This window comes from Egretta garzetta, unplaced genomic scaffold (genome assembly GCF_000687185.1).
Source record: "Egretta garzetta isolate BGI_Z169 unplaced genomic scaffold, ASM68718v1 scaffold70, whole genome shotgun sequence".
Classification (NCBI taxonomy): domain Eukaryota; kingdom Metazoa; phylum Chordata; class Aves; order Pelecaniformes; family Ardeidae; genus Egretta; species Egretta garzetta.
This window is the reverse complement of record NW_009258539.1, coordinates 4,756,488-4,781,327: the sequence shown is the minus strand read 5'-3', so window position 1 is coordinate 4,781,327 and position 24,840 is coordinate 4,756,488. Positions and strand designations below refer to the sequence as shown.

The 24,840-nt window shown below is 35.5% G+C and overlaps 1 protein-coding gene across 1 annotated transcript in view; it reads right to left on the bottom strand.

Annotated features, from left to right (window-relative positions):
• The window catches only part of DMD (dystrophin), a 1,215,125-nt gene that overhangs the window by 256,289 nt on the left and 933,996 nt on the right, over nucleotides 1-24,840 (bottom strand). The window contains 1 exon segment of the mRNA XM_035901725.1: nucleotides 21,713-21,867. Within this exon segment, the coding sequence (XP_035757618.1) occupies nucleotides 21,713-21,867 (155 nt within the window).

Genomic DNA, 24,840 nt, shown 5'->3' with positions numbered 1-24,840 from the left:
ATAAATTGCTTAGATATCATATCTAAATATACTAACATTAAATCAGTACAAACTTAGACAATAAGAAACAGAAAATCTTTTACCTGGAAAACACTGTATTGCCCTATTTCTCACTTTTAGCTCAAAAATAGCATCACATTTATTCGATAAAACTTGGACACAGAATAAACTTACACAAACTAAGAATATTTTATCCAGTTCTTCAGAGCACAATTCTATTGTAATATATGCTTTATAGCATTATTCTAACTAAATTTTCATTGTGCAACTTGATAGCTAATATCAGTGTCTGCACTTTGCAGAATGAGGTATAACACTTTTTTCACATGCAGTTCCTTCAAAACATTAAAGGCACATTGTTAACTACAATCCACCTGAATTCCTAAAAACACATAGCAATTCTCTAATAACAGCATTCTGCAAGTACACAGTGAGATTAAAAAAAAAAAAAAAAAAAAAAAAAAAAAAAAAGAAGGCTTAAATCTATTTGTATGTATCTAACTTTTTGCATAGTATTCTGAGAAGTAGGACCCGAAACTACATCCATTCACTTGGGTAAATACCTAGTGCTTTTTTAATCTACGAAAAATAAGAACACAAGCACAGGTATGAAAAATATATTTGAGGGGAGAGCAATTAGAAGTATTACCCAAAATCAGAGTTTATGTTTTAGAGAAACTCCCAGACTACATGAAAAAATATAGTATTTTATTGATCTAGGTAAAGAATGAATTTTTAGTTATGAAGAATCTTTTGGCACTTCTATGATGCACAGGTATCTTATGGCTCATAATTCTTTCAGCCTACAGAAATGTGTTGCTTACCTGTAGGCATACTAATACACCCACCAGAAAATATATAGTACTTTTCATTTTATATTTTCATACATCTAACATGTAATAAACATTCAACTACATTGACAGCTCTGCAGCCTAACAATAAGCTTCAGTCTACTTGGCTTTCCAATTACTACAAAGTTATGGGTTAGAATAGAGAAAAGAAGCACTAAAAATGAAAAGTAAAACTGAGTATAGAACCCAGCATCTGAGAAGATAAATTGCACAAAATTACAGAGGAGACAAAAATACATATATTGAATGAGAAATTACTGCACAAAGCCAAAATAAAGATACTTTCTTTTAAATCTGTATCATCCAAATATGTTTAATTCCATAGTGAGTGCAAGCTGTAAGAAAACAACACAAAGTAAGCAGCAATACATTTTAGTGTAAATGGAAAACTGCACAGTAGGGACACTACAAAATACTGCTGAAATAGTAAAAGATAATCATAACAAAAAATATCCATAATGGAATTATCCTGTTTTTCTCTGTTCTACTACGATATAAAAACAAGCACATAGTGGTATAACCAAAAGCTTCTTATTCATGGGAGAAATGTTAAAGGTGGGATTCAAACTATTTCCATCTGGACACCCAGAAGTTAGGCAACTACACTCCTTCTGCAAAACACGGAGACAAGCATTTCTGGAATTTAACTCCTCCTCCCTTGCCTATACACATCTGTTGAACCAGATTCAAAGTCAGAGTAAATTTTTTTATCTTGACTACAATGGTAAATTACCTAAAGCTTACAAAATTTTAATTTTACATGAGCCTAAATTTTACTCAGTAAAAGGCTAGGTACAACGATCTTCAGTCTAGTCTAGGGACTGATTTTTAGGAACTTGTGGGATCAGTGACGGTGGACTGACCAACTCTAGTTGTCATATGAACTTTGTTGCAGGACAGAAAGTATGGTACTCTCTTAAGGCTGTCTTAGCTGAAGGCTTCAAGTTGAGGGAAAATGCAGGCATGTCAGAGGAAGGTAGTCACACAATGTGTGTAAGTCTGAACATTTATATTCACAGGAAGAAGTTTTTAAGGGTTTAAAAAAATACACGAAAAAGGAAAAAAATACCAAGCTCTGCTACAAGACATAGTTATTATGCTGAGAACTTTTAAAGCTAGTATTTTAAAGATGTAGCTGTTTACAAATGTTCGGGAAGATTAGCAGAGGAAAATCAAGTTATCCGAAATCTGTGTGATCTCTAAGTTCATAAGCAAGGTACTGTATTACTAACCAGAAGTCAGAGTCCATATTGTGATACACATACAAAATAAATATATGTAACAAACTGCAAAATCTATACAACTGAAGAGCTTGTTATGGAATCTAACAAGAAGAGAAATTGCTGAGGTATGGGAATGATGGTGTCATTAAATTACAAGAGTTCATTATACAGCACAAGGAATACATTGTTTGGAGAGGCTCCATGAGTGTGAATAACAGATTTTCCTTCAGCTGTAGTATTTGCTACATAATTTGGAATGACTCATTCACATTTTCTGAATATCTGTTTGTCTATTTGAAATTGTAACGCTTATTCACATTACAAGATACACTGCGAGGGTCAGTGTTTAAACAATGCTTTGATATGCTCAGATAACAGGAAACATAGAAAGTGCAGAGCATTATGCCAATGTACACTACACTGTATTAATACGGGATATGTAATACGCAAGGAAATATATTGAGGAGTGAGCACAGAAAATACTCGTAACGGACAAACAAATTTCTGTTCCACAGGTATTTCTTTAAGGGCAACAACAGTGGAGAAATTCTGCATTGTTCAGTGTTCAATAGGTCACTAAATCACACTTCCATCTGCAGGCTGTGTTAATCTAATGTTATCACACTGAGATGTAAAATAAAATATCCTGGACTACTGACTGACAAAGTTTCAGTAAATGGTTTTATTTCTATAATTCACATAGTCCTTTCTACATAACTATTTTCTCCTTTCTGACATTACAATTCCATAAACTTAAAAAAAAGTTACCTGAATTTCCCTTTTCTGGAGCAGCTATCACAGACAATTTGAACTACATGCATCTTCCTACTAATGCTGGAAGCAGTTTGCACTTTTTCATGAGGATCATATCCCTTCTGCTGGTGTGAGAAAGGAATGATTGCAAAGCTTTATTGGAACATTTATTTTTTACTACTAAATAAATTTAAGCTCTTACTGGTAACCCTTCTTCAGCCGCTTTAACTTGGGCTGATAAAAAACCTGTCAAAGAGGCAGAATAATTTAACCTCAGATAAAGTGGGAACACAAGGAAAGGCCACATAAGAAAAGAAAATGAAATTCTTAAAGTAACTATTATTGATAGAAATTCAAAATAAATGATACTAATTTATTTGGGGAATGCTGCTTAGAGCAACTTTCTTCTACAATCTAGGGACTATATTCTATAGTGCCAGTTCAAGTTATCAATACATGCTAGTAAGTGATTAATCTGCAGATTAACACTGGAATGGCTGATACACATTAAGTGTGGTGAACTATGTTGAGACTGCATGTTAAGTCCCGCTTTCATGTGGTTTTCTGGATCTCAGCCAGCTTGACACCTCACTTAGGGACACATAGTATTTTTCCAGTAACACTTTTGCTTAAATGTTCCTTTTAGTTTGACCATTCTGATAGAGGTTACTAGCTTTTCTCTCCTGCAGAGCATTGGCACTTGTACATGGATCTGAATTTTCTGAGTGATCTTTATATATACATGCTTACGTCCTACTATCACTATTTTGTCTGACTTGTTGGAAAGTGTTTGTGAGAGGCTGAACTAACATTAAATTGGCATCACGGACAGGATCCTAAAGTGTTCTTCACCAAGCTGATCCCAGAGTAGTGGAGATTGCTCGCCTGTGTGCAACTCTACCTCTGAAAAGACATCTATGTTGCAAATGATTAGAAAGCCTTGAAATGCAACTAAATGCAAAGCTACAATATCAGCATCTGAACTACTCCAGAGATCAGCGTTCAGATGTAGCCGACATTCATCTGCAGGCCCTTACCCTCCCATTATTCTGAGGGAGGAACCAGGAAAGCTTTGGTGTGCTGGTACAGGATTTTGTATTTGAAAGACAGGCTTTCAGGGTTTTTTTTCAGTCATTTTGTGCTTTAGTCCCTTCCTGTAAGGACTAAGGGACAAACCTGATGAAACAGCTACCTCTAAAAAGGCAACAATAACTTTCTAGAACTCTTTGCCTGATCTTTACCACTGCTAATATCTCCCTGAACACAGCTGATATGGAGAACTGAAAGAAGGAAAGATTTCATTTCAGTGGTGGAATAAACAAGAAAAAAATTACTTTTTTTGAGCCCAGTAGGAACATGCAGGCACTGCCCTGCTGATCCAGGCATATGACCAGGATTCCTGCCAGTGACGTACTCTTTTCTGTATTTCTATATCTCTTTGTGCAGCACTTTTCTCTGCCTTACATTTACTTCTCAATGATGAGATCTATTGGCTGAAAGCTGACTCTCAGTGTCTTTATATGAGTCGAAGGGCATCTCTGCCTTGGCTGCATTATCCATATTGATTACACATGAATAACCAGTGAAATGATTTTAAATTCCAGGTGTAATTGTGCATACAGAGAGACTAAGTGCAACAGCTGCTGCAGAATAAACACACAAAGGCAGTTCTCTGCTGATTCTCTTTACTTCTGTGGTTAAGAGGAAAAAACCCCTCAACACCCCTGTCCTCTGATTGGAACTCAATCTGTCTTGATATGGACACAGTATTGTTCTTTCCCTGATAATGACACACAGTTTCCTAAACAATGACGGTCTCTTCAGATACTAAAACTAGAACATCCTAAAGCATCTCTTGATCATAGGAATAAGCCCACATAATTTCTCTTTCTTAAAAAACTGTTGACACAAAGGGGGAAATGCTTCAAAGAGCAGTTATTCACTCTGCTAAGCAAGATGCAATTGTTTTTTTCCTGACCAGTTTTTCTACTGCAAAACTCTGCAAAACCAGAAAAGACACAATATTAAAAAATGTTTCTGGTGTTTATGTACTTAGGAAAATGGATGCAGCAAGAGAGAGAAACTGTTTCTTTTGCTATAGCTCATTGGCTTGTTTCTGGCTTTTTTCCAGTTTTATCCCTGCCATAGCCCTTCTAAAAATAGCCAGACCCTGTATGAAAATAACAAAAAACAGCAATCCTCCCACTCCAGTATTTTCCTTTGAACTGCTCTCTTTGTTACTAAAGACACTAAAGCAATTTAAAAACATTTTTAAATTTAGACTGGTTATTCCTTACTTTTCTTTATTAAAGTATCATTGATATTTAATGAAAAAAAAAGGAAAAAAGAGGAAAATGGGAAAAAATTGTATTTATCTATGAAGTTTCCAATCAGCCTTGGATATTAATCTCCCATCTCCTCTACACCATTTTTTGTCAGACTGAGAAGGGTTGCTAAAAGCAAAGGAAATTTCACACCCTGGGGCACAAAATCACATACATAGATTTCTGCATAGGACCTTTAAATAACCTCTTTTTAAATAAGCACCTGCCAACATCAGTACAGAGGATCCAAGTTATCATAGAGGAAAATTCCTTGTCAACCTTTTAAAAAAGAATTTGTCTCCCCTTCTGTTCACTTATGGGATCCCACATTCCCAAAATGCCTTTTAATGGGATGGCAAGCATAGAGTTAGAGGGATTTTTTTCTAGCAGGCTTTTCTTGCCCCATTGCTTTTGTGTCCTTTTCCCTTCTTGCCTTGGAATAGTTCTAGAATATATAAAAACAGGTTAAAGAAAAAGGAATCTGAACAATACACAACAATCACAGGCATATGAAGTATCATTAAAAATGACTTCTTGTAGATGCAGAATAGTGTTCTGATGGACTCACTCAAGAGACTTTTCTAAATAGCCCTTAGTAAAAATTTAAAGGAAGTATCTTAAAACCCAAACCAAACCAAATAATAGAAAAACCCCCAAACAAATGAAAAAAACCCACCCAACAAACAGCCCCACAAACACTCCCACCACCAGTTCTCTGGTCAGGAAACAGATTCCAGTCTAACCCTCGTATCATTCAAATAATGCCTCAACAAAACATGGGAAGATAAAATGTAATAATTCTGGTATTCCCACTAAAGAGAAAAGAAGTCAGAAAAAGAAGAAATAAAATTAAAACTATAAACAATCAGAAAACTGGGCTCTTATTCTACCAAAAGAGGAAAAATGATTATTTTTCTGTTTAATTCTTCTTCACAATTCGCAACTGTAATATGTAGAATTAAGTTTTTCTTTGCATTCCAAAACATAAAATTCTTTTGAGATTCCAGGGCAATCAACAGTGCCATCTCATAAACAGCATATCAATTATTCAGTTACAATTTATTAAGATAAAATTTTTGCTTTCTAAGACAGTGAAGTGTAATTAAAACTGATTATTAAAATAATTATATTCTAAAGGCACTTGTTTTCTTACCTTTAATTACTGTAGAAACAACTAAATTTAATAAGTCTGTGAAATGCACTGATGGCATTACATTAAATCAATTAGGGCTCACAAAGGACTCTATTAAACTGTTAGTGTAGTTTTCATTTAAAGCTGCCACCTCTGAGGACTGAGCTCAGTGGCCTATAGGCACAGTGATTTGCTACTAAGCAAGAGAAAGAAGCCTCAGTTTCCAGACTGGAAAACTTCTCTGGCAGTGCTTACAGTTCTTATTGTACCATGCATCAACTTAAGTTAAATGAGAGTAACACTAAATAAACACTTAAGATAAACACACACATTATTTTTTCCCCCCACATTATTTAAGTAGCACTCACATTACACAAAGATGCTGACAGAACAGATTGACTCAAAATATCTTAAAACAACTATTCTAATATGTCAGTATATTTTAAGAAGCATACAACTGCTAAAGAGAAATAAAGATGACAGTCCAGGGCCAGCTCTGTAATATTCAGCTCAGAAGCAGCTGGCAACCAAAGCTGATTAGCATCTGAGTAAGAAGGAGAGACAGCAGACTGCCCACTGTTTCTTCTGTCTATATAATTTAATGCAGTAATATTAGTTGCAAAGAACGACTCCATATCTTACATAGTTATTCTTTACCATTCAGGAGGCTTCAGACTCCAACAGAAAACTAAAATATAGAATAAAGTGTGCCTCTATAAAGAGATAATGTGATTAAACTAGTCCTGCAGAAATATTGTAATACAACAGAAACTATAACCAGAGGTAATATGAGAATACAGAGTTACACTAATAAATTATTATTATGGAGTTTCAACTGCATCACTCTAGTTCTGTTCCTTGGTATCATGCAAATATAAATAAATAAAGAATAACATTCCAGAGCCCAATTCAGCAAATTCAGGTGATATTCCACTCACACTCAGTTCAACAAAACTCATTATGTATTTAATATAAAAGCCTTACAGAGAAAATCCTAACTCCACTGAGATGAATGGTTGACCTTCAACTGACTTCAAAGGGAACAGAATGTTCTGTGATAGTTCTACCTCAATTCCTTTTTGGATAAATTTCAAAGATAAAAATTCTTAGCAGAAGAAAATGCAACACTTGAAACAACAATTATGGACAATTTAACAGCATGTAGACAAGCACAAATAAACCAAAACACTAAGTCTGGCAGTGGGGGGGTCTGACTATCCTGCTATGAAAGGCTGTGACAAAAGTGGATACACCTGAAATTCTGTGTGCTCACATGCAATTCTGGCAGACTCATCAAAATCTAATTCTTAAACAGTGCATGATTTGCAGTGTTTTCTTCCTCCTCAATAAATTTTGAAATAATTATCAGATGTTTACATTAAAACAACACTTGATTTGGCTTGTGACTTACTGTTTTGTATTCACTGTCATGCAAGTATCCTCTATATATTCTAGATATTTATCCAAGATCTGGGAAGGTGTAATTCTTTTCCTTAACATTCGTGTACCTGTTCTCAAATCACTTTCCAAATTTTAGTCATGGAAATGAATGCATAACTGATGCATTCATCAGTTTAACCAGTGATTCAGCTTTACTTCAGCTCGTGCAAATAAATCCATAAAGTATACCATAATGTCCTTAAAGGAAAAATACCTCTGTATTTTCTGTTATTTAACTAAAAGATACATTTAAAATGTTCATGTATAAAGAGATGCATTAATTAACACTGAATTGGCTTATATGTAGCAACACAATGAGATTTTGAAACATCAAGCTTCTTCACTCCTGTTCTTTTTGTAGAAGGAAATAAGCTCACCTTTTAAAATAATTCTTTTCCACCTAGCTGCCGTTATTTCTGAATAGGAGGCCTACATCCAAATAAAAGCCTGATTAAAAATAACCCGAACTCTTGTCAGCTCAAGGCTCACATTTATGATTGTATTTGACACAATAATCATCATCGTATCTTAAGACCGAAATCTGGTTGGCAGTCCTTGACTTAGTTCTGCTTTTTCCAATTAGCTGAAAAATTGCATCCCATCCTCCAGGAAATATGTTTATCTTTATAGTTTTTCACAGGTGAAATGGCATAGCAATACATTCCAAAATACTAATTTGATAGCCATTTTCTTTTTAATGCATTCATCTCTGGTAAATTGGATTTGAGAAAAAAAAAAACCTAAAGTAGCAGCACACATACTCAAACGATCTTGCAAGAAATAACTTTTTCCCCCTCCATGTGAGGGATAAGGACTCCAGAAATGCAGACATAACTATAGACATATTTCCAGATGAATACTTTTCAAAAGATTTGTTTTTAAAAATTCCAGCCTCTACTTTTACTATTTATTAGCAAGGAGAGAATGTAAATTTTGATTATGGTATGGTTAAAGAAACAATATTAACTTCTTATCCTGAGAGAAATCAGTAGAAAGCATGAAAAGATGTCAGGCAGTTGTTCATTTCCATGAATTTGGTCACAGAGTCACAGAATGGTTGAGCTTGGAATGGACCTTTGGAGGTCATCTTGTCCAACAACCCCTGCTCAAGCAGAGTCCCTAGAACCAGTTACCAGGACCACATAGAGACAGCTTTTGAGTAACTCCAAGCACAGAGAATCCACAGGATCCCTGGGCAGTCCATGCCAGCACTCAGTTAACCTCACAGTGAAAATGTGTTTCCTGATATTCAGAGGACACCTCCTGTGTTCCAGTTTGCACCCATTGCCTCTTGTCCTGTGGCTGGGCACCACTGGAAAGAGCCTGGCTCTGTCCTCTTTGCACTTTCCAGAGTCATGGGGGCATCCCATCAGTTCCCATAGACTTATATATGCCCAGTTTCCTCAGTCCTTCACGTCCAGAAGGTAAAAGCCAGCAAATTATATGGGTCATATTTCACAGTGTGTTATGTGTGATTTACCTAGGTTCACAGAAGGCACATGCAAAACCCAGCACACGGTTGACCACCTAAGAAGAATCACAGAATCACAGAATGTCAAGGGTTGGAAGGGACCTCCAGAGATCATCTAGTCCAACCCCCCTGCTAAAGCAGGCTCACCCAGAGCATGTTACACAGGACTTCATCCAGGCAGGCTTTGAATATCTCCAGAGAAGGAGCCTCCACAACCCCCCTGGGCAGCCTGTTCCAGTGCTCTGTCACCCTCAAAGTAAAGAAGTTTTTCCTCATATTCAACTGAAACCTCTTATGTTTCAGTTTGTGCCCATTGCCCCTTGTCCTGTTGCTGGACACCACTGAGAAGAGTCTGGCTCCATCCTCGTGACATCCACCCTTAAGATACTTGTATGTGTTGATGACATCCCCTCTCAGTCTTCTCTTCTTCATGCTAAACAAGCCTAGCTGTCTCAGCCTTTCCTCGTAGGGGAGAGGCTCCAGTCCCCTTATCATCTTCACTGCCCTCCTCTGGACTCTCTCTAGGAGTTCCTCATCTTTCTTGAACTGGGGAGCCCAGAACTGGACACAGTATTCCAGGTGGGGTCTCACCAGGGCAGAGTAGAGGGGCAGGATAACCTCCCTCGACCTGCTGGCCACACTCCTCTTAATGCACCCCAGGATACCATTGGCCTTCTTGGCAACAAGGGCACACTGCTGGCTCATGGTCAGCTTGTCATCCATCAGGACTCCCAGGTCCTTCTCGGCAGAGCTGCTTTCCAGCAGGTCAGCCCCCAGCCTGTACTGATGCATGGGGTTCAACCTCCCCAGGTGCAGCACTCAACACTTGCCCTTGTTGAACTTCATCAGGTTCCTCTCTGCCCAACTCTCCAGCCTGTCCAGGTCCCACTGAACGGCAGCGCAGCGTTCTGGCATATCAGCTACTCCTCCCAGTTTTGTGCCATCAGCAAACTTGCTGAGGATACATTCTATCCCTTCATCTAGGTCATTGATGAACAAGTTGAACAAGACTGGGCTGAGTATTGAGCCCTGGGGAACTCCACTAGCTACTGGCCTCCAAGTAGACTCTGCCATGTGAATCAGAACCCTCTGAGCCCTGTCGTTCAGCCAGTTCCCAATCCACCTCAAGAACACAGGGTATGTGATGACAAATTATTCGGTGATGTCCCCTGTGCTCTGTGTTATCCCAAGGAATTCCTATGGATGAAACAGTTAGATACAAACATCTTGGTGCCAAAATGCTGGACAGACAGCTAGGAAAAACACATCCAAGAGCACACAGGCATATGACATTGTTTAAAATAAAAATCACCTTCCCATCCCATCAGATCTAGTACTGAGCTCTGTTACACTGTCACTATAGCATTGCATTATGATTTCCTACAAGAATATCTGAATCACTAAATGATTCCCTATTTCATGCTTTCCTCCTTGTTCAGAGAAGACATGGCTCAAGTTTTCTAACAAGGTATGTAAGAACAGTATGTAAGCTTGAGAGGTTCCATGTTTTGCAGTAGCCACTGATCTCTCAATTTCCATTCTTCACTGAGTGATTTATATATACTGTACAAACTCTTTTTTTTCTAAAAGATAAGAATAGTTTTTATACTGTCAAGGAAATAAACATATTTTTAAATCCATAGACTATTATCATGACACATTTTTTATGTGCTATTTTGATTTCTTATATTAGTTTTTGTAATTCTTTCTTGATTATCTGTACTTATGATCTAAAAAAAAGGCTGTCATCTGCTATCCAATACCTCCAATATTGTTTGTCTCAATTAAAATTGTTAAATATTTTTAATGACAACCGTATGTTCAAATCTGATCTCTGTATGAGCATTTAATGAGCCACAGCTTATTCAGAATGACTATCTGCACAAAAGCAGCTTATTTATCTCACTAGTTTTAGTAGTTCCAAAAATCTAGTTACATTATTCTAGTAAATTTGATATTACTAGCTCCTTTGACCCAGTTCAAGCTAAGCACATTATACATGTAGTAAACTGCTGATGACACCACACAAACATGTAATTATGTTCAACAGTCCTTAGTATTTATGACTAGCTAAATGTTGCCCTTCTGTAATCAGACAGTACCCGAACAAATATATATCTAGGAGAAACAACCTATAAATTCTATATATACACTTCTATACAAATACTAAAATGTTGTATTTCCATCAGAAACAGAAATGAAACCCTCTATTGGGAATGGGTACTCAAGAAGAGTTCTGCTTTCATGTGTAAGTATCATTCTACTTTGGTAAGTGTGTTATGGATGAATAAAAATCTGTCTTTGAGAAAAATACATTTGCCAATTTTTTTCTTAGAATTAATAGAAACAAAAGATTAAAACTAACAGAAACCCCTTTAATGAAATAAACCTGAGATTAAGAACATGTAATGTAGTCAATGTAAATAGCATTCAACCCTGAGCATTAGGAGCCTGTTTGAAGGGAGCAGCCCTAGGTTTTATTCAGTGCATTAGTTAACCATTGGGAAAAGGGTGTGAAGAGCAAAGTGGCTAATTTATTTAGATTACTCAAACCCAGGAAGGACTGTGAATAATTCCAGATTGAACAAATGATCAGGAATGTGTCAGAGGAAAGATTCAATATAGATGTGTCCAAACTACGAGATGCTACAAGGAAGATTTAAAACCAGTAGACACTGATGGGTTTTGAACTAGCTGTAGCCTTGAAGGAATTTAGTATTTAAAAATCAAGACCAACAGCTTAATGGAGATGTCAATACATATTAGCATCTGAAAGATTACTAGTATAAAAAAAGAAAAAAGGGAATAAATCTTATTTCCATCTTTAGGTCACTCTCCTGATGCTGATTTGGGTACCTTGCCCCAGCCAGTACAAAGGAGAGTAACATCAGACATAAAATGACTAAAGCAGTGACATGACATGAAAACTAATTTAGCCAAAGCAAAATTGCATTAAAAAAAAGTGTCATGCTTCTGCTTTTATTTTCCCCAACATGAAAAGAAGTATCAGTGACAAGTGTCCACAGCTTGAAGGGGTCAGTACAGTATAGAAAGGAAGGGTGTCGCCAGAGGGAGATCTGAACCTTAGTTTCTTAGTGCCATCTTATTTGAACAAGTCTGTTCTGCTAATGTTCCTACAGGAACAGAGATAGGACAGCCCTGGAAGAACTTCCTCCTGTCCCTTGGAGTAAAACCACAGTGAAAAATTTATGGGTCAACTACCACAAAAATAACTACCCTCTTGGAATCAGTAAAGGTATATGGTTCATAACAGAACAATAGACAGTATTAGTAATTAATTAACATAGCTGAAGTATCAATCTCAGACATGCTCTAAGCTCCAAGAACTCATGGAAATTTCTGAACTGTTTACCATTACTAATAATAAACAGCAGCAACCCATTCAGATTTTAAAACAAAAAAAAATAACCAAAACCAGCATATATAAGTCATGTTGTAGGGTACAGAAAATGTATTCAGGTTAGATTTTAAAAAAAAAAAACAACAAAAAACTAAATTAGACTCAAGTCTAACTTGATGTGGTTTAAAAAAGTAAGAAAGCATACAAATAATAGGAAAGAAAACAAGAAAAAGAAATAAAAGAAAAAAAAGAAAACATATCATACTAATAAGATAAAATGCAGAAAGTGGGAAATGGGTGTTGCAAGCTTGGGACTTTAGATAATTCCAATAAATTTGTTTTTACCTTATACTGTGTCAAGTGAACAAACAGAATCCCAAAAATATGTAGCACATTTTAAAGAGATAAAAATAATACTTTTTTTCTTTCTTTGCCAACAAAAAGTGGACCTATATAATTCATTGCCACCAGGCACTCTGTGCTTAAGTAGATATGTATCAGATACATAATCAATTGTGTATCTTGCACAAAGGAAGAATCTGCAGATATGCCAGCTAGAGTGATAATTCCAAGAGCTATTATTTCTTATCATTTGCAGGAGATAATATTTCTTATAGTTTGCAGGAGATACAATGTTTAGTATCTGGGGAAGACCTCTACATTTTAAAAATTTGTCAGGGAATGGAGTAAAGTACAGTTAAATCTGAGGTATTACAATTGATACCAGATGCTAAACAACATGAACATACCGAACTTCTTTTCATAAATTATTTGCTTACTTACTGTTTCCCCTTCTATGTACCTGTATCAGATTCACCTTAAAACTCTGTCCTCAAGATTTACTATTTTAATCTCACCTTTCCTCAATGATTTCTCACCACCCTTATTTTAGGACACACAAGAAAATTACATTGCTAATTCTGCTGGCTTTCCCATCTGCCCTCAGTATTGTCACTTCCCCAGGTCTCTGCTTTGGTCAATAACAGTCACGGCCATCAGCCTCTCGTGCCACCGATCCTCATCCAGACTGATAAAAACTCATTGTCATTTGTCAATTTCTTTGTGAGTTTATATAAAAAACAATATGTGCTTGAAATTGCGTTCATAGTTAAAACACAGCCACACAATAAAAGGCAAGCACCACCGTTGTCAAATTGACACATTTGATGGTAACGTCCAAAAAGACACTAAAAATTTAATAGGCAGACTGAATTATCCTCTCAGCTGCAAGCATGACTGACAAGCCAGCAAGGGGGAAGCTTCCACTGCTGGCACAGCAGCTGATCAGAAGTTAACAATCATGAAGCACCAAAGCTTACAATAGCAAGAAAATGCTGGGAAAAAAAATCCATAGAAAGCACCGAGGAAAACAAAACATGGCTATCACAAGAAAAATAATGCAAACAAAAAATGACAACTAAGGTCAAATTCCTTTTTGCTGGCACTCTGCTAGTCCATCAGCTTTATTAATTTCTGTTCAATTGTTTGTTTTAAAGGACATGAAGCCTGATAAGAAGTCTATTGAGGAGAAAGGAAAGATATTCATTTGTTGCAATAAGCTTTGTATGAGAGCAATAGTCAGTTTTCTACAGTTTTTTAATTTATCTGCAGACTAATGGGAAATAGATTTAAGGCTGGACTTTCAGGGCACAGAGCATTAGCTTCTGTTCTTGTTCAAATAGATACTAAAACTCTAATTACTTCAGAAAATCTCACCTTTAAGAAAAAGAACAACACATTTGTGTTAATCTTTTAATGGAGTAAGAATAAAAACTGACATTTCTGTTCTTTCCTCACAAAATCCTTAGTACCTTTCTCCTCCTGTACCTCCTGTGGATGCAAAAGAATGAGATTTCTCAAATTGAGTGTTTCTTTGAAATGTCCATATTAAACTCTGATTATGATTCAGGTTAGTCCATGAAATCCCTCTCCCTTTAGAATTCTGTGCCATAAACTATTTAATGATTTTGCTCAGTTGGATTTCACTATAACATGAGAACTGTTCTCATTTTCATCATAGAGGAATAAAGAGCATTTAATACACAGTAAATATGAACAAAGCAGCAGAATTCTATTTCACTCAATACCAAAATATAAACCAAGAATGAGAAAAAAAACCGGAAAAGGCAACTGTCTGAGCAGTAAGGAATGGTCTTCTAGACATCCTACTTTCACTTTTCCTGCTTACTTTTAATTATTAACTTGCTATCAGTATTTGAAACTGAAGGTCTCTTTGCAAACTGCCAGTACTGTCCTCCTTTTTAATTGTCTATAATGAAGTCATTAACATTAGATTACAGTTAACAACTAAAACCACTCAACTATCAATCAGCTGAATTCATGGTGTCTGAAAAACCTCAGTAAGGCACTTGTGGGACAGACAAGTTGAAAAAAAACCCAATGAATTTAAGATCAACAGTTTTCTCTTTGAGATAATTTGTTTTTCTGCGAGAGAATTTACCAGACCTACAGACTATCTATTGCCTTTCTGTAAGTGGTGAAGGTGCTAGCTTACAGATGTATCTATGTACATGTAAATGTAACTATTCAAGTGGTGGAAACATTAAGTTTCTTCACGCCGATATTAAGAGTTTTAAGAAACATGTCCCTGATGTCACAAGGATCCATAGATCATGTACTGTGTTACTGATGCTACCCTCTCCTGAAATAACTCATCTCTTTCCTTTTTTTAATCCTAAAAGAGTCTCTCAAAAATCACAAGAATATGTTCACAAAGGTGGAAATGATGAATCATACCATATTCTGGGTAACATTGCCTTTCAAGCTCATCCTACCAGCATTTCGAAAGCATTGCATATCTAAGACTACCCTCTGACAAAGTAAGCCACAAATATTCAGTACCCTCAGTTGACTTCTCATCTTGGATCCACATACTTGTACTGCACAAAAAGTACAGTCTTCTGAGTGAAGAATGAATGTGAAAACTAGAATATAAACAGCTAAGATGACTTTCAAGACCTCCTATTTATAGGAGCTTCGTCTGGCATTATTATTTATGTCTTTTTATATTTTTTCCTGTATGTGGCTGAAATTTCGTATTCTTAGGGGCATTAGGAAGAAAAAAATAAAGCAATGTTAACTGATGTCATTGCTGAAAAGTTTGAGATTATATTTTGTACATAAATATTTGAGAGTGCACGCAGTTAGTAGAATGTCTTTCAAATAAGTAACCTATCTTTTATCTATCACCATAAAACAATCCCTGTCCCCCAAATGGCCTTTTCAGTGCACTTTTCAATATGGATATGTTAAGGGATGATGTTTAGCCAAGTAAAACATGAAACAACAAATGTCTCAAATTAAACTCAGAGCATCTGAACCTTGCCAGAGTAGCATTCGCACCCTTTCTATAGTCCTTTTTGAGGGTGCACTATTTTGTTTAAAATAATAGTAATAGAATAGAAGAAAACAAAAAAATACCTTAATGTTTTATCTGAAAACAACTCTTAGGAAACTTCAGGATACCCATATTTTAAACAGAAAAAACCTTAACATTCTTGCATCACAAGCAGTTAATAAAGAGTTTTTCTTTAGAGTTTGTCATTGTTAATAACTCTGCTGGAGAGTAAATTCTGAGAAGCATGGAGTGCTGTACTGACAAAGTGAGACAAATTAATTTCATGAACATTAAAGGGTTCTTGTACCCTTTTGTCTAATGGGAAAGACATTAGGACCCCATATAAAATTCAGACTTTCCAGTAGAGTTCCGTATTAAATGTTTTTCGGAAAACTTTGATTCTCCTTCTGTTCCAAAGTATAGTCAATGGAGCTCCATTAGTCCTTCAGAAAAACATGTTGACATATAAAATTATTTGCTCCTTAACATAACCTTGGGTGTGATACCTGAGACTGCAGAGACTCACTTTCGTTCAATATGAATAACTTTACTGAGTACTTAAGTCCTTATAGAATTAAAACCAAGCAAAGTTTTTAAAGACGGCATGTGACAAACACCTAGACAGAAAATTTACTTTTTTGAATAAGAGGCAAAGATAAACATGTATTATCAACATCACTCACAAAACAAAATAATTGCCCTATAATTGCAATGTTTTCCAGCAGTCTTTGTGAATTTAAATTAGTATCTATTGTTAAGCTGGTGTAAATAGCAAGTTTCAGTATAACATCTTGGTGGTAAAAAAGCAGTCACTCTACATATCCACTTTCTTAAGCCTGGAAAAATTATTTCAAAAAACAATCAATAAATCACCAGAACATGACAATAAAAATAAAAATTTCTATGTGATGGTTTCTTTGGGGGAAAAAACCCCCCCACATTGGAAAATGACATTTGACCATTGTCACATTCAACTGAAGTCTTACATTTTCAGTGATTTCTTGCTCATATCCACAGGGATGCAGCTTTATAGCCAGGACAACAACTGCAGGCAGAGATGTGTAAACAAGATTCCCATATAAAAAAGGTTCCTACTTTTTACATTTTAGCTGTTTCACTGTACTCAAAGAAAACATGCCTACACAAGGAACTATAATAGCTGTTCATACACATGGAATTATGCTGATTTCGGGAATGTGGACTAACCTTCAAAGCAATAGAAGAACGGAAAGGAAAAGGCTGAGTTTGACTGAAGAACCTAGGAGATGTGAATGTTCTTAAAATAAAACATATTGTGAATTCTTTCCTTCTTGACTTCAGTAGTCCAAGCCTATATGACCAAATAAGCTCTTCAGAGATGACTTCCAGAAAGATCTAGCTACTGAAACCAACAATGAATCTTCAATATAACTTAACACACTTCTTTCTCCTGGCTTTTGCTGATGCATAAATGCATTTTGTCTCACCCAGAATGCAATTCAACTGTAACACAAATGTGATTACTTCCACAAGTGCCACAAAGCAAAGTAGTATTGGGACAGGTACAGTAGATTAAGAAAACCTGTCTCCAGCAGAGTGGTCAAGCTCTTTCTGTGCAGGTGATAAAATTATACTTACAAACACTATGTACAGATACAGTTTACATTCTAACAATTGTATTTTTACAAGCAACCATTGATAAGGAAAGCTTTGCTACTCAAAGACCAAAACTAGATTATGGTGTTTTTCACACTTATCTTTACTGTTATATTATGCATTTACATAGTAAACAGATATGCATCATGATTTTTTACTGTTTATGTCCTTAGTTGTTTGGCCATTTGCATTTCATACTGTCCAGCTGACATGCAAAATCAAAGTGTTTATACAACTGGCTGTATCAGAGAATTAACACTGTTCTTAGATAAATATGGTATCTCAGACCTTTCAAATAGGTTGTCTAGAAACTCAGCTCCTTGTCACTCCCTCTCTAACCCCTTATAACTTAAACTAGTAACAACAACATAAACCTAATTATATATTGATTCTTCATTGCCCATATCCTGTAGTAGGGGAAAAAAAGTTACTTTTTGTACTTTGACTGGTGTGTGTGTGCCCTGTATCTCATCTCAGGAGCCAAAAAAAGCATCCTGAGCCGTGAAAGCTTTTAACGCCTACTGTACAGCCCGAGTTCTGCTGAACTTGAGCATAGGAACTGGTGGGCAATGCAAATATTTGAAGATATCTGTTAGACAGTGATGGGTTGGAGTCCTAACCAATTCTCAGAGTACGTTATGTAATTATCACCATAAGATATGCTCCACTTACGAAAGATCCAAGTCCCTTTTCTATTTAAGTTAGTGAAAATTAAACACATCTAGTGGATTCCCAAGAAAGGAACAAATTTAAGCACGTATTTATGTTTTATATGCTAATTCACATAAAATATGAGTGCCCACAATAGGAGGGAATAACATAATACTACCATAACAAACAATTTTTTTATATAATAAATTTCTAATGGCTTCTTTCTTCATTGTATTTTTTTCTCTTGAGAAAACTTTCGTTCATCTGTTAGATTTACTTTTGTTAATACAAGCAAGACATATTGCTTTCTCCTTAATTGCCTCAGCTTAAATAATACAGTTATTACTTGGAAAGTCAACACTTCTAAAGAGAAGAGGAAGAGACCTGTTTACAAGTCACTCTGGCTTTTGCCCAACTCATCAGTTTATGTGCTTTTTAGCATATCTTCGCAGTATCAACAAGAAAAATAAAAATTAAAAAGTGGCGAGTGAAAAAAAGAGAAGCAACCATCAAGCACTCACCAACTTGGCTATCAGAGTTAGAACGTTACTTGTTATAGTTCAATGTTATAAAACAGAACAGTGAGGCAAAGGGTAAACACACAGCAATCAGCTGCAAATCTACTTAAGCAAAACAAAACACAAGCTGGCAGATGTTGCCTTAATGACTAAAGTACTTGCTTTGGCTGAACTATTACCAACAGGCAAAGTGGAATTTTACTGCTGTTTGCCTGCCTGTTGTTTTACTAATCTGGTTCATGGAAAAGGAGGTTTCATATTTTTTACACTGACACAATTCTGACATGAATGGTAAGTTAGAAGAAATGTTCAAAAGAAAGTTCAAAACAATGTAAGCTACTCTTAGTTTTCTTCTTAAAAGAAAATATGCACAAAATAATTAGGCCATTTAAATTAAGGATATAAGGAGAAGAAACCAAAATCTTTAGCAGAATATTTCCTCTTGGCATTCAAGACATATATAAATAGTGATAAAACTATTTCTAAAATACTGGCAAAATGGTTAAGAACATTCTTTGGAATATATTTCTACATCACTGCAAGGTTACTGAGTCACCAGAGCAGTACTTACTCATGGTCTAGGTGAAAATAACACTCATGGATGTATCTGAAATCATTGAGTACACATCTTGGTGCAGAACTAGCCTTTCTTGGAGCCTATGACAAATAGTTCATGTGCCTCCTTTCTACTGAGTAAATAGTCTCTTACGGTTCAAAAGATCTCCCAAACCATAAAGAAACAATTTGCTTTGTCGATGAAATAACCTGAAAGCTGAATGGTAGAGGGAGGGAAAAACAAAACACACACCACACCCCCTCCACGCCTCATACCCTCCCCACCACCACCCCCAATAAAAAAAAAACAAACAACCCAGAACAAATTGGCATTTACGTCATCTAAAGGCCATGGACTCCACCTTCTCTTTGGACAGAGCTGCTTTACTAAAGAAATCTAGGAGGTTCTTTCAAGACCTCACTCAGGAGCTGCTCCATGAGCAAAAGGCCTGGCTACTGCTTCAAACACACCTGAAAAATCTACAGGTGCACAGAATCTTCCAAGTACAAGTCTTTTGCTGATTTGATGCCTTAGCGTGTCCTTATTTGTTAATGTTTCACAAAAGACAGATAGAAATGTGATACAGCCCTTAGAGAAGCTCATCAACTACTGTTTGCAGCATGCTTCTTTTTCAGGTTCCCAAATCATGAGAAGTCTTACAAAAAAACACTGAATTAAAAAAAAATGAGAAAGGTAGTAAAGTCATACAATGAAAAACTAGGAAATACTATTTTTGCAGTTACCTGCTCAAGCTTAATGCTATCCTTTTGTACTTCTTAATGGGAAATGTCAATTCAGTCACCTAAACAGCTCTCTTCTAAGACATAAAATATTTACTACAGTAATTCATCTAACACAAGAGCTATGAACAAGTCTCTGGGTTTTGTAAGAACTTGCAAGGAGTGTATCCTGAAGAATTTGTACTCTCTACCCTAGTACTTGGCTGAGTCCATGCAACATTAGGCACACCTGGGTTTGTGCTCAAAGCATTAACAGATTTAAAGAGGCACTCTTAGCTACAATTGCTAACTGAGCATCCACAGCAGCTGCAGACATATCCTGGACAAAGGATTACAAATCCATCTCACCAAATAGGGGCTGTAGTTCTACATACAGGCAAAAGCAATTTCCTTTGGTTCTCCCATCTAACACTTTGGAGCTACTAATTTTACCTGCTCATGGAGAATAGTTTTAACCATTAGACACATAGCCTTTCTTATCCAGGAACAGATGTTCCCCCCAGCCTGTTTCTCAGACCATAGAGAACAAAACATTTTTTCTTAAAAATATGGCTACTACTAATAGACTAAAATGGCTACTATTGTAACAGGAGAAATGCAAGCAGAGATTAACCGAATGTTTATACCAATTTCTCAGTTTAGTTATTGCTCTTGTTAAAAAACACCTTTCAAATTATTGATGTGGCTTGCTTTCAGTGGACATCAACAGCATCTCATCTCTCATTTGAACAGGATCTTAAGTCAGTGGCAAGACTGCCTCAGAAAAAAGGCTATTGAAGTGACTCATTTACATGAATATCAACTTTGTAAAAAAAACCCAAAAAGTGCAAATACATTTCTGTAGACATCAGTGATTTAAGTAACTGCCATTATGCAAGAAGATCTTCCAAATTTGTTGTATATTTAACTAACCTGGCTTTTGTGGCCTTGTTCACAGACTAATTAAAAACATGTTAAGATCTAATTCAGTTCTTATTTCAGTTATAAGCTATAAAACTTAATCCAAGATACTGATCAAAACAACTTTGATTTAATTTTTATGTCTCATCTAAAGTGCAATGATTTAAAACTCTTTTACTATTATAAAGAAAGTAATTTTTCTTCTGCAATATGTTCAGATCTCATAGACTGTGTATTGGATAATTCACAATTTGGTGGCAAGCTGCAAAAATTGCTTTTAGTAAGGAATTGGTATCTAAAACAAACACTTCAAGACTGTGAACTGTAATCAAGAATGTGATCAAGGATCTAATAAAAACTTTCTTGACTAGAGATTTGGTTCAAAGGTGCAGGTAATATTTCTACTTTGAACCTGCTTCAATAGGATATGTCTGTCATTTTCAGATTCCATTTATGACTCAAAATCACTACAGTGATTGTGATGGGGAGATAGTACATAGAAATATGAAACACTTCATTTTAAATGTTTAAAATATAAACCCTATCAACCGACGTTAGTTGGCAACTGGTTACAGCAGAAGAAAATTGGCAGGAGGCAAAATTTTATTTGAGAGAATTAAATGGCATTCCAAAGACATATTTCCAAAAAATATGACAGAAGAGTCGTCATCATTCTCTCCTTTCTCTCTATGATCATGTCATTTTCAAAAGTTACATCTTCTATAATCTCCAATCAAAACTGGACAACGAATGTTAATAAAGTTTAACAACAAATCTAATGGCAGAATTTATATCCTACCTCTTATTAATTGCAGCCCACGTCGCATTCATGTTATCTGTCATTAATTCTACTTTTCTGGTGTCATCTGCTGAATAATCACGGAGCAGTTTAAGTGCCATGTCATTTGCCACATCTACATTTATTTGCCATTGTCGTATTTCTTTTGAAAATTGCTGAAGTAAAAAGAAAAAGAAGAAGAAACCTCAGATCACCATAAAATCACATACATTGTATGATTATTAGAGAAGGAGATGAACAACTTATAACATCGACGTAAAAAAAAAAAAAAGAAAAAGGACTTCCTCAGATTGACTGGTAATTAAGGTCTTAGGTCTTTCTAAACGTTTAAACTATTCTAGTGTTAAGACCATAGGACTCCTTCTAATCTCTGAAAGGACCAAATCATAAATGCCGGATAAAACATGACAGCTCAAAGTGATAAACACTGATTAGAATGTTGATTATTCTTTTCTGAGACACAAATAGATGGATGCATTATTATGTATTATGCAAACTATCAATATTTGTGATGTTGAATTACACTGAAATGGAAAATATAGTGAAATATTATGTTCTATCTAATTTTCTTTGTTATACTGTGAAATAATACTGAGATTTGGACAATTAATACCTATGCTTTCACTTTTTTTAATTTACTTTATTTTTGCAAATTGTTTATGTAATTAGTGCCATCTACTGGAACAGCATTAAATCTGCAATAGAGCAAAATACCACTGGTAAATCTATTAATATATTTTTAATGATAATTTGTGTTTCTTAGTATTAAGAAAGCTTTTTAAATCTTGGTCATTCTTTTTTTCCCCCTTTCCTCGCCTCTTTTTCATCTCATCTTCCCTCTCCTTCCCACCTGGGCCAGCCTCTTCTCATTACAGAAGCAAGCCAGGAAATCCAGAACAGTCATTCAGCCAGCAACCAGCTCCCATGCATCTTTCCTGTTAATCTTTTTCTCAAAGCAAATTTCCATATAAAAGCACTGAAGTTGCATATTTAATCCATAATGTGTAACAACAAAATCAAAGAGCATAGTAATTGATGGTCTACTTGTACTTTTGTACTGGCCAAAGACTACAATCAGCCAATCAAAGAGACAATGAAAGTAAAAAAAAAAATAGTGTTTGTAAATAGAAACAGTAAGTTGCATGTAAACATTAGAAGCTATCGACAAAAAACAAACTGTAAGATTTGACTGTATTCTTGTGCTTTAATAAAGAAATCAGGAAATGTCTCTGAAGAAAAACTATTTTTTTTCCCCTCTCCTTCTCCCAAACCAGTATTCCTTTTGAAATCTTGTTTTGACTCAGATAAGGAATTCTCCACACAAAGCTGAACTTAAATATGTTATCCCTGATAAAAGAGTCTAAATGCTAAGTAAAAATAAATATATTCTGAATATCTTGTGCACTTATGTTTTCATCTCAGAAACTCTGTAAGTTGATTTTGATTAAGATTGGGACTGGAATATACTTGATCTTTGAATAGAGTCCAGGTGGAGTTTTTTGGGGGTTTGATTTCTCCCCTAACTCTTACCTGTTAAAAAGCCGCTTCAACATTTCTAGGTCCTCTCCATACCATAAAACTGAAAACATGTATTTCCTCTCTTTCCTGTATTATTCCTTCATGAAAGGGAAGATCACCCAATTACTGTGCAACAGATAACCTCAGGTAATAAGACAGCAACCTGACTACCTGTTTTGAACAAGGGGTTCTATTTCTACCAAACGAACATCAGGAGGAGGCTACTAAACTCCCCTCCTGAAAACCAACTGAACATGTTATGGTTAAGCCAAAGCTGCCTAAACAACTTTTTTAAAGTCATTCCCCTGTGTTAAGTATGGAGATGTGATAATTTTCTGGAAAACCATTACCATTCCTTTGGAGAAGATATAGGCAGGTGGTTGTTTTAGAAATAGCCTGCCAATTGAGCTCCTTTCCTGGCAGAATGATATATAATAAATATATGTTAATATTTACACAAATGTAATAAAATATATAAAACCCAAAATAAATAAATACTACCATAATTATAATTTCAGTTTTATAGATCTTTTATAGCAAGTATTTAGTCTACATTTAGGTCTATTCATCTTTATTATACTCTATTATCTTTATTATACTCTACCTTTCTCTTTATTTAGAATTATTTGTTTAGAATTATATTGTTTAGAATTATATTGTTTAGAACTATGTTCAGAATTATTAGAATTAAAACACTGGAATGGGCCACCCAGGGAAGTGGTCAAATCCCCATCCCTGGAGGTATTTAAAAGATGGGTAGACAAGGTGCTTAGGGACATGGTTTAGTAGTGGACAGGTAGAGTTGGACTCGATGATCTTAAAGGTCTTTTCCAGCCAAATGATTCTGTGATTCTATGGTTCTATGCATGCATACAGCTACTTTTTTCCAGCCAAGAATTGCAGCAGACTGACTATTCACTGCATTACATAGAAAAGTTACCATAACATTTTGTCTGTATTGTAAATTAATGGCCTGTAAACTTTACTTTGAAAATAAGTTCTTTTTGCCCAGTCCCATGTGAATATAAATGACCTTATAAAAACTTCCAAACCCTGTTTTATAATAAAAATATGGAAAGATCCATTACAAGGTTATTTCCAAAAGTGTTGTTCTCACCATTAACTTCAACATTAATCCATTATCTTCCTGACATTACAACACTAGACCATCACTCAGGAAAGAAATGATGAATATAGAAACTTTGCCGACAGAAAAAATTTGTATTTTCTATTTTATTTTTCCACAACTTTGAGGAATGCATGCCTTGCTTCAACTTTGCTCTGTGCGCAGAGACCGGGAGCAAAGTCTTGTGGTAAATGCTTTAACTGTCTGTCCTACCAGAGGCCCATTAACTCCTATTTTACATTACTACAATGAATATTTTAGAATTAAATTCTTGGCATTAGGGTTTTTTCTCTTTTCCCTTTTATATTTTTAGGTCTCATTTATCTTTTAGCTACTTAAGAACAGGTTTGATTTTTTTTTTTAAAGGAAAATGCTTCATTACCTTAATTTCATTTTGACATTTTTAAGTATCCTCTTTGTTCTGTCTGTGTCATCACTGGAATTTGCTCAGTTTATTAAAAGGCTTAAAGAATTAAGGCTGTAC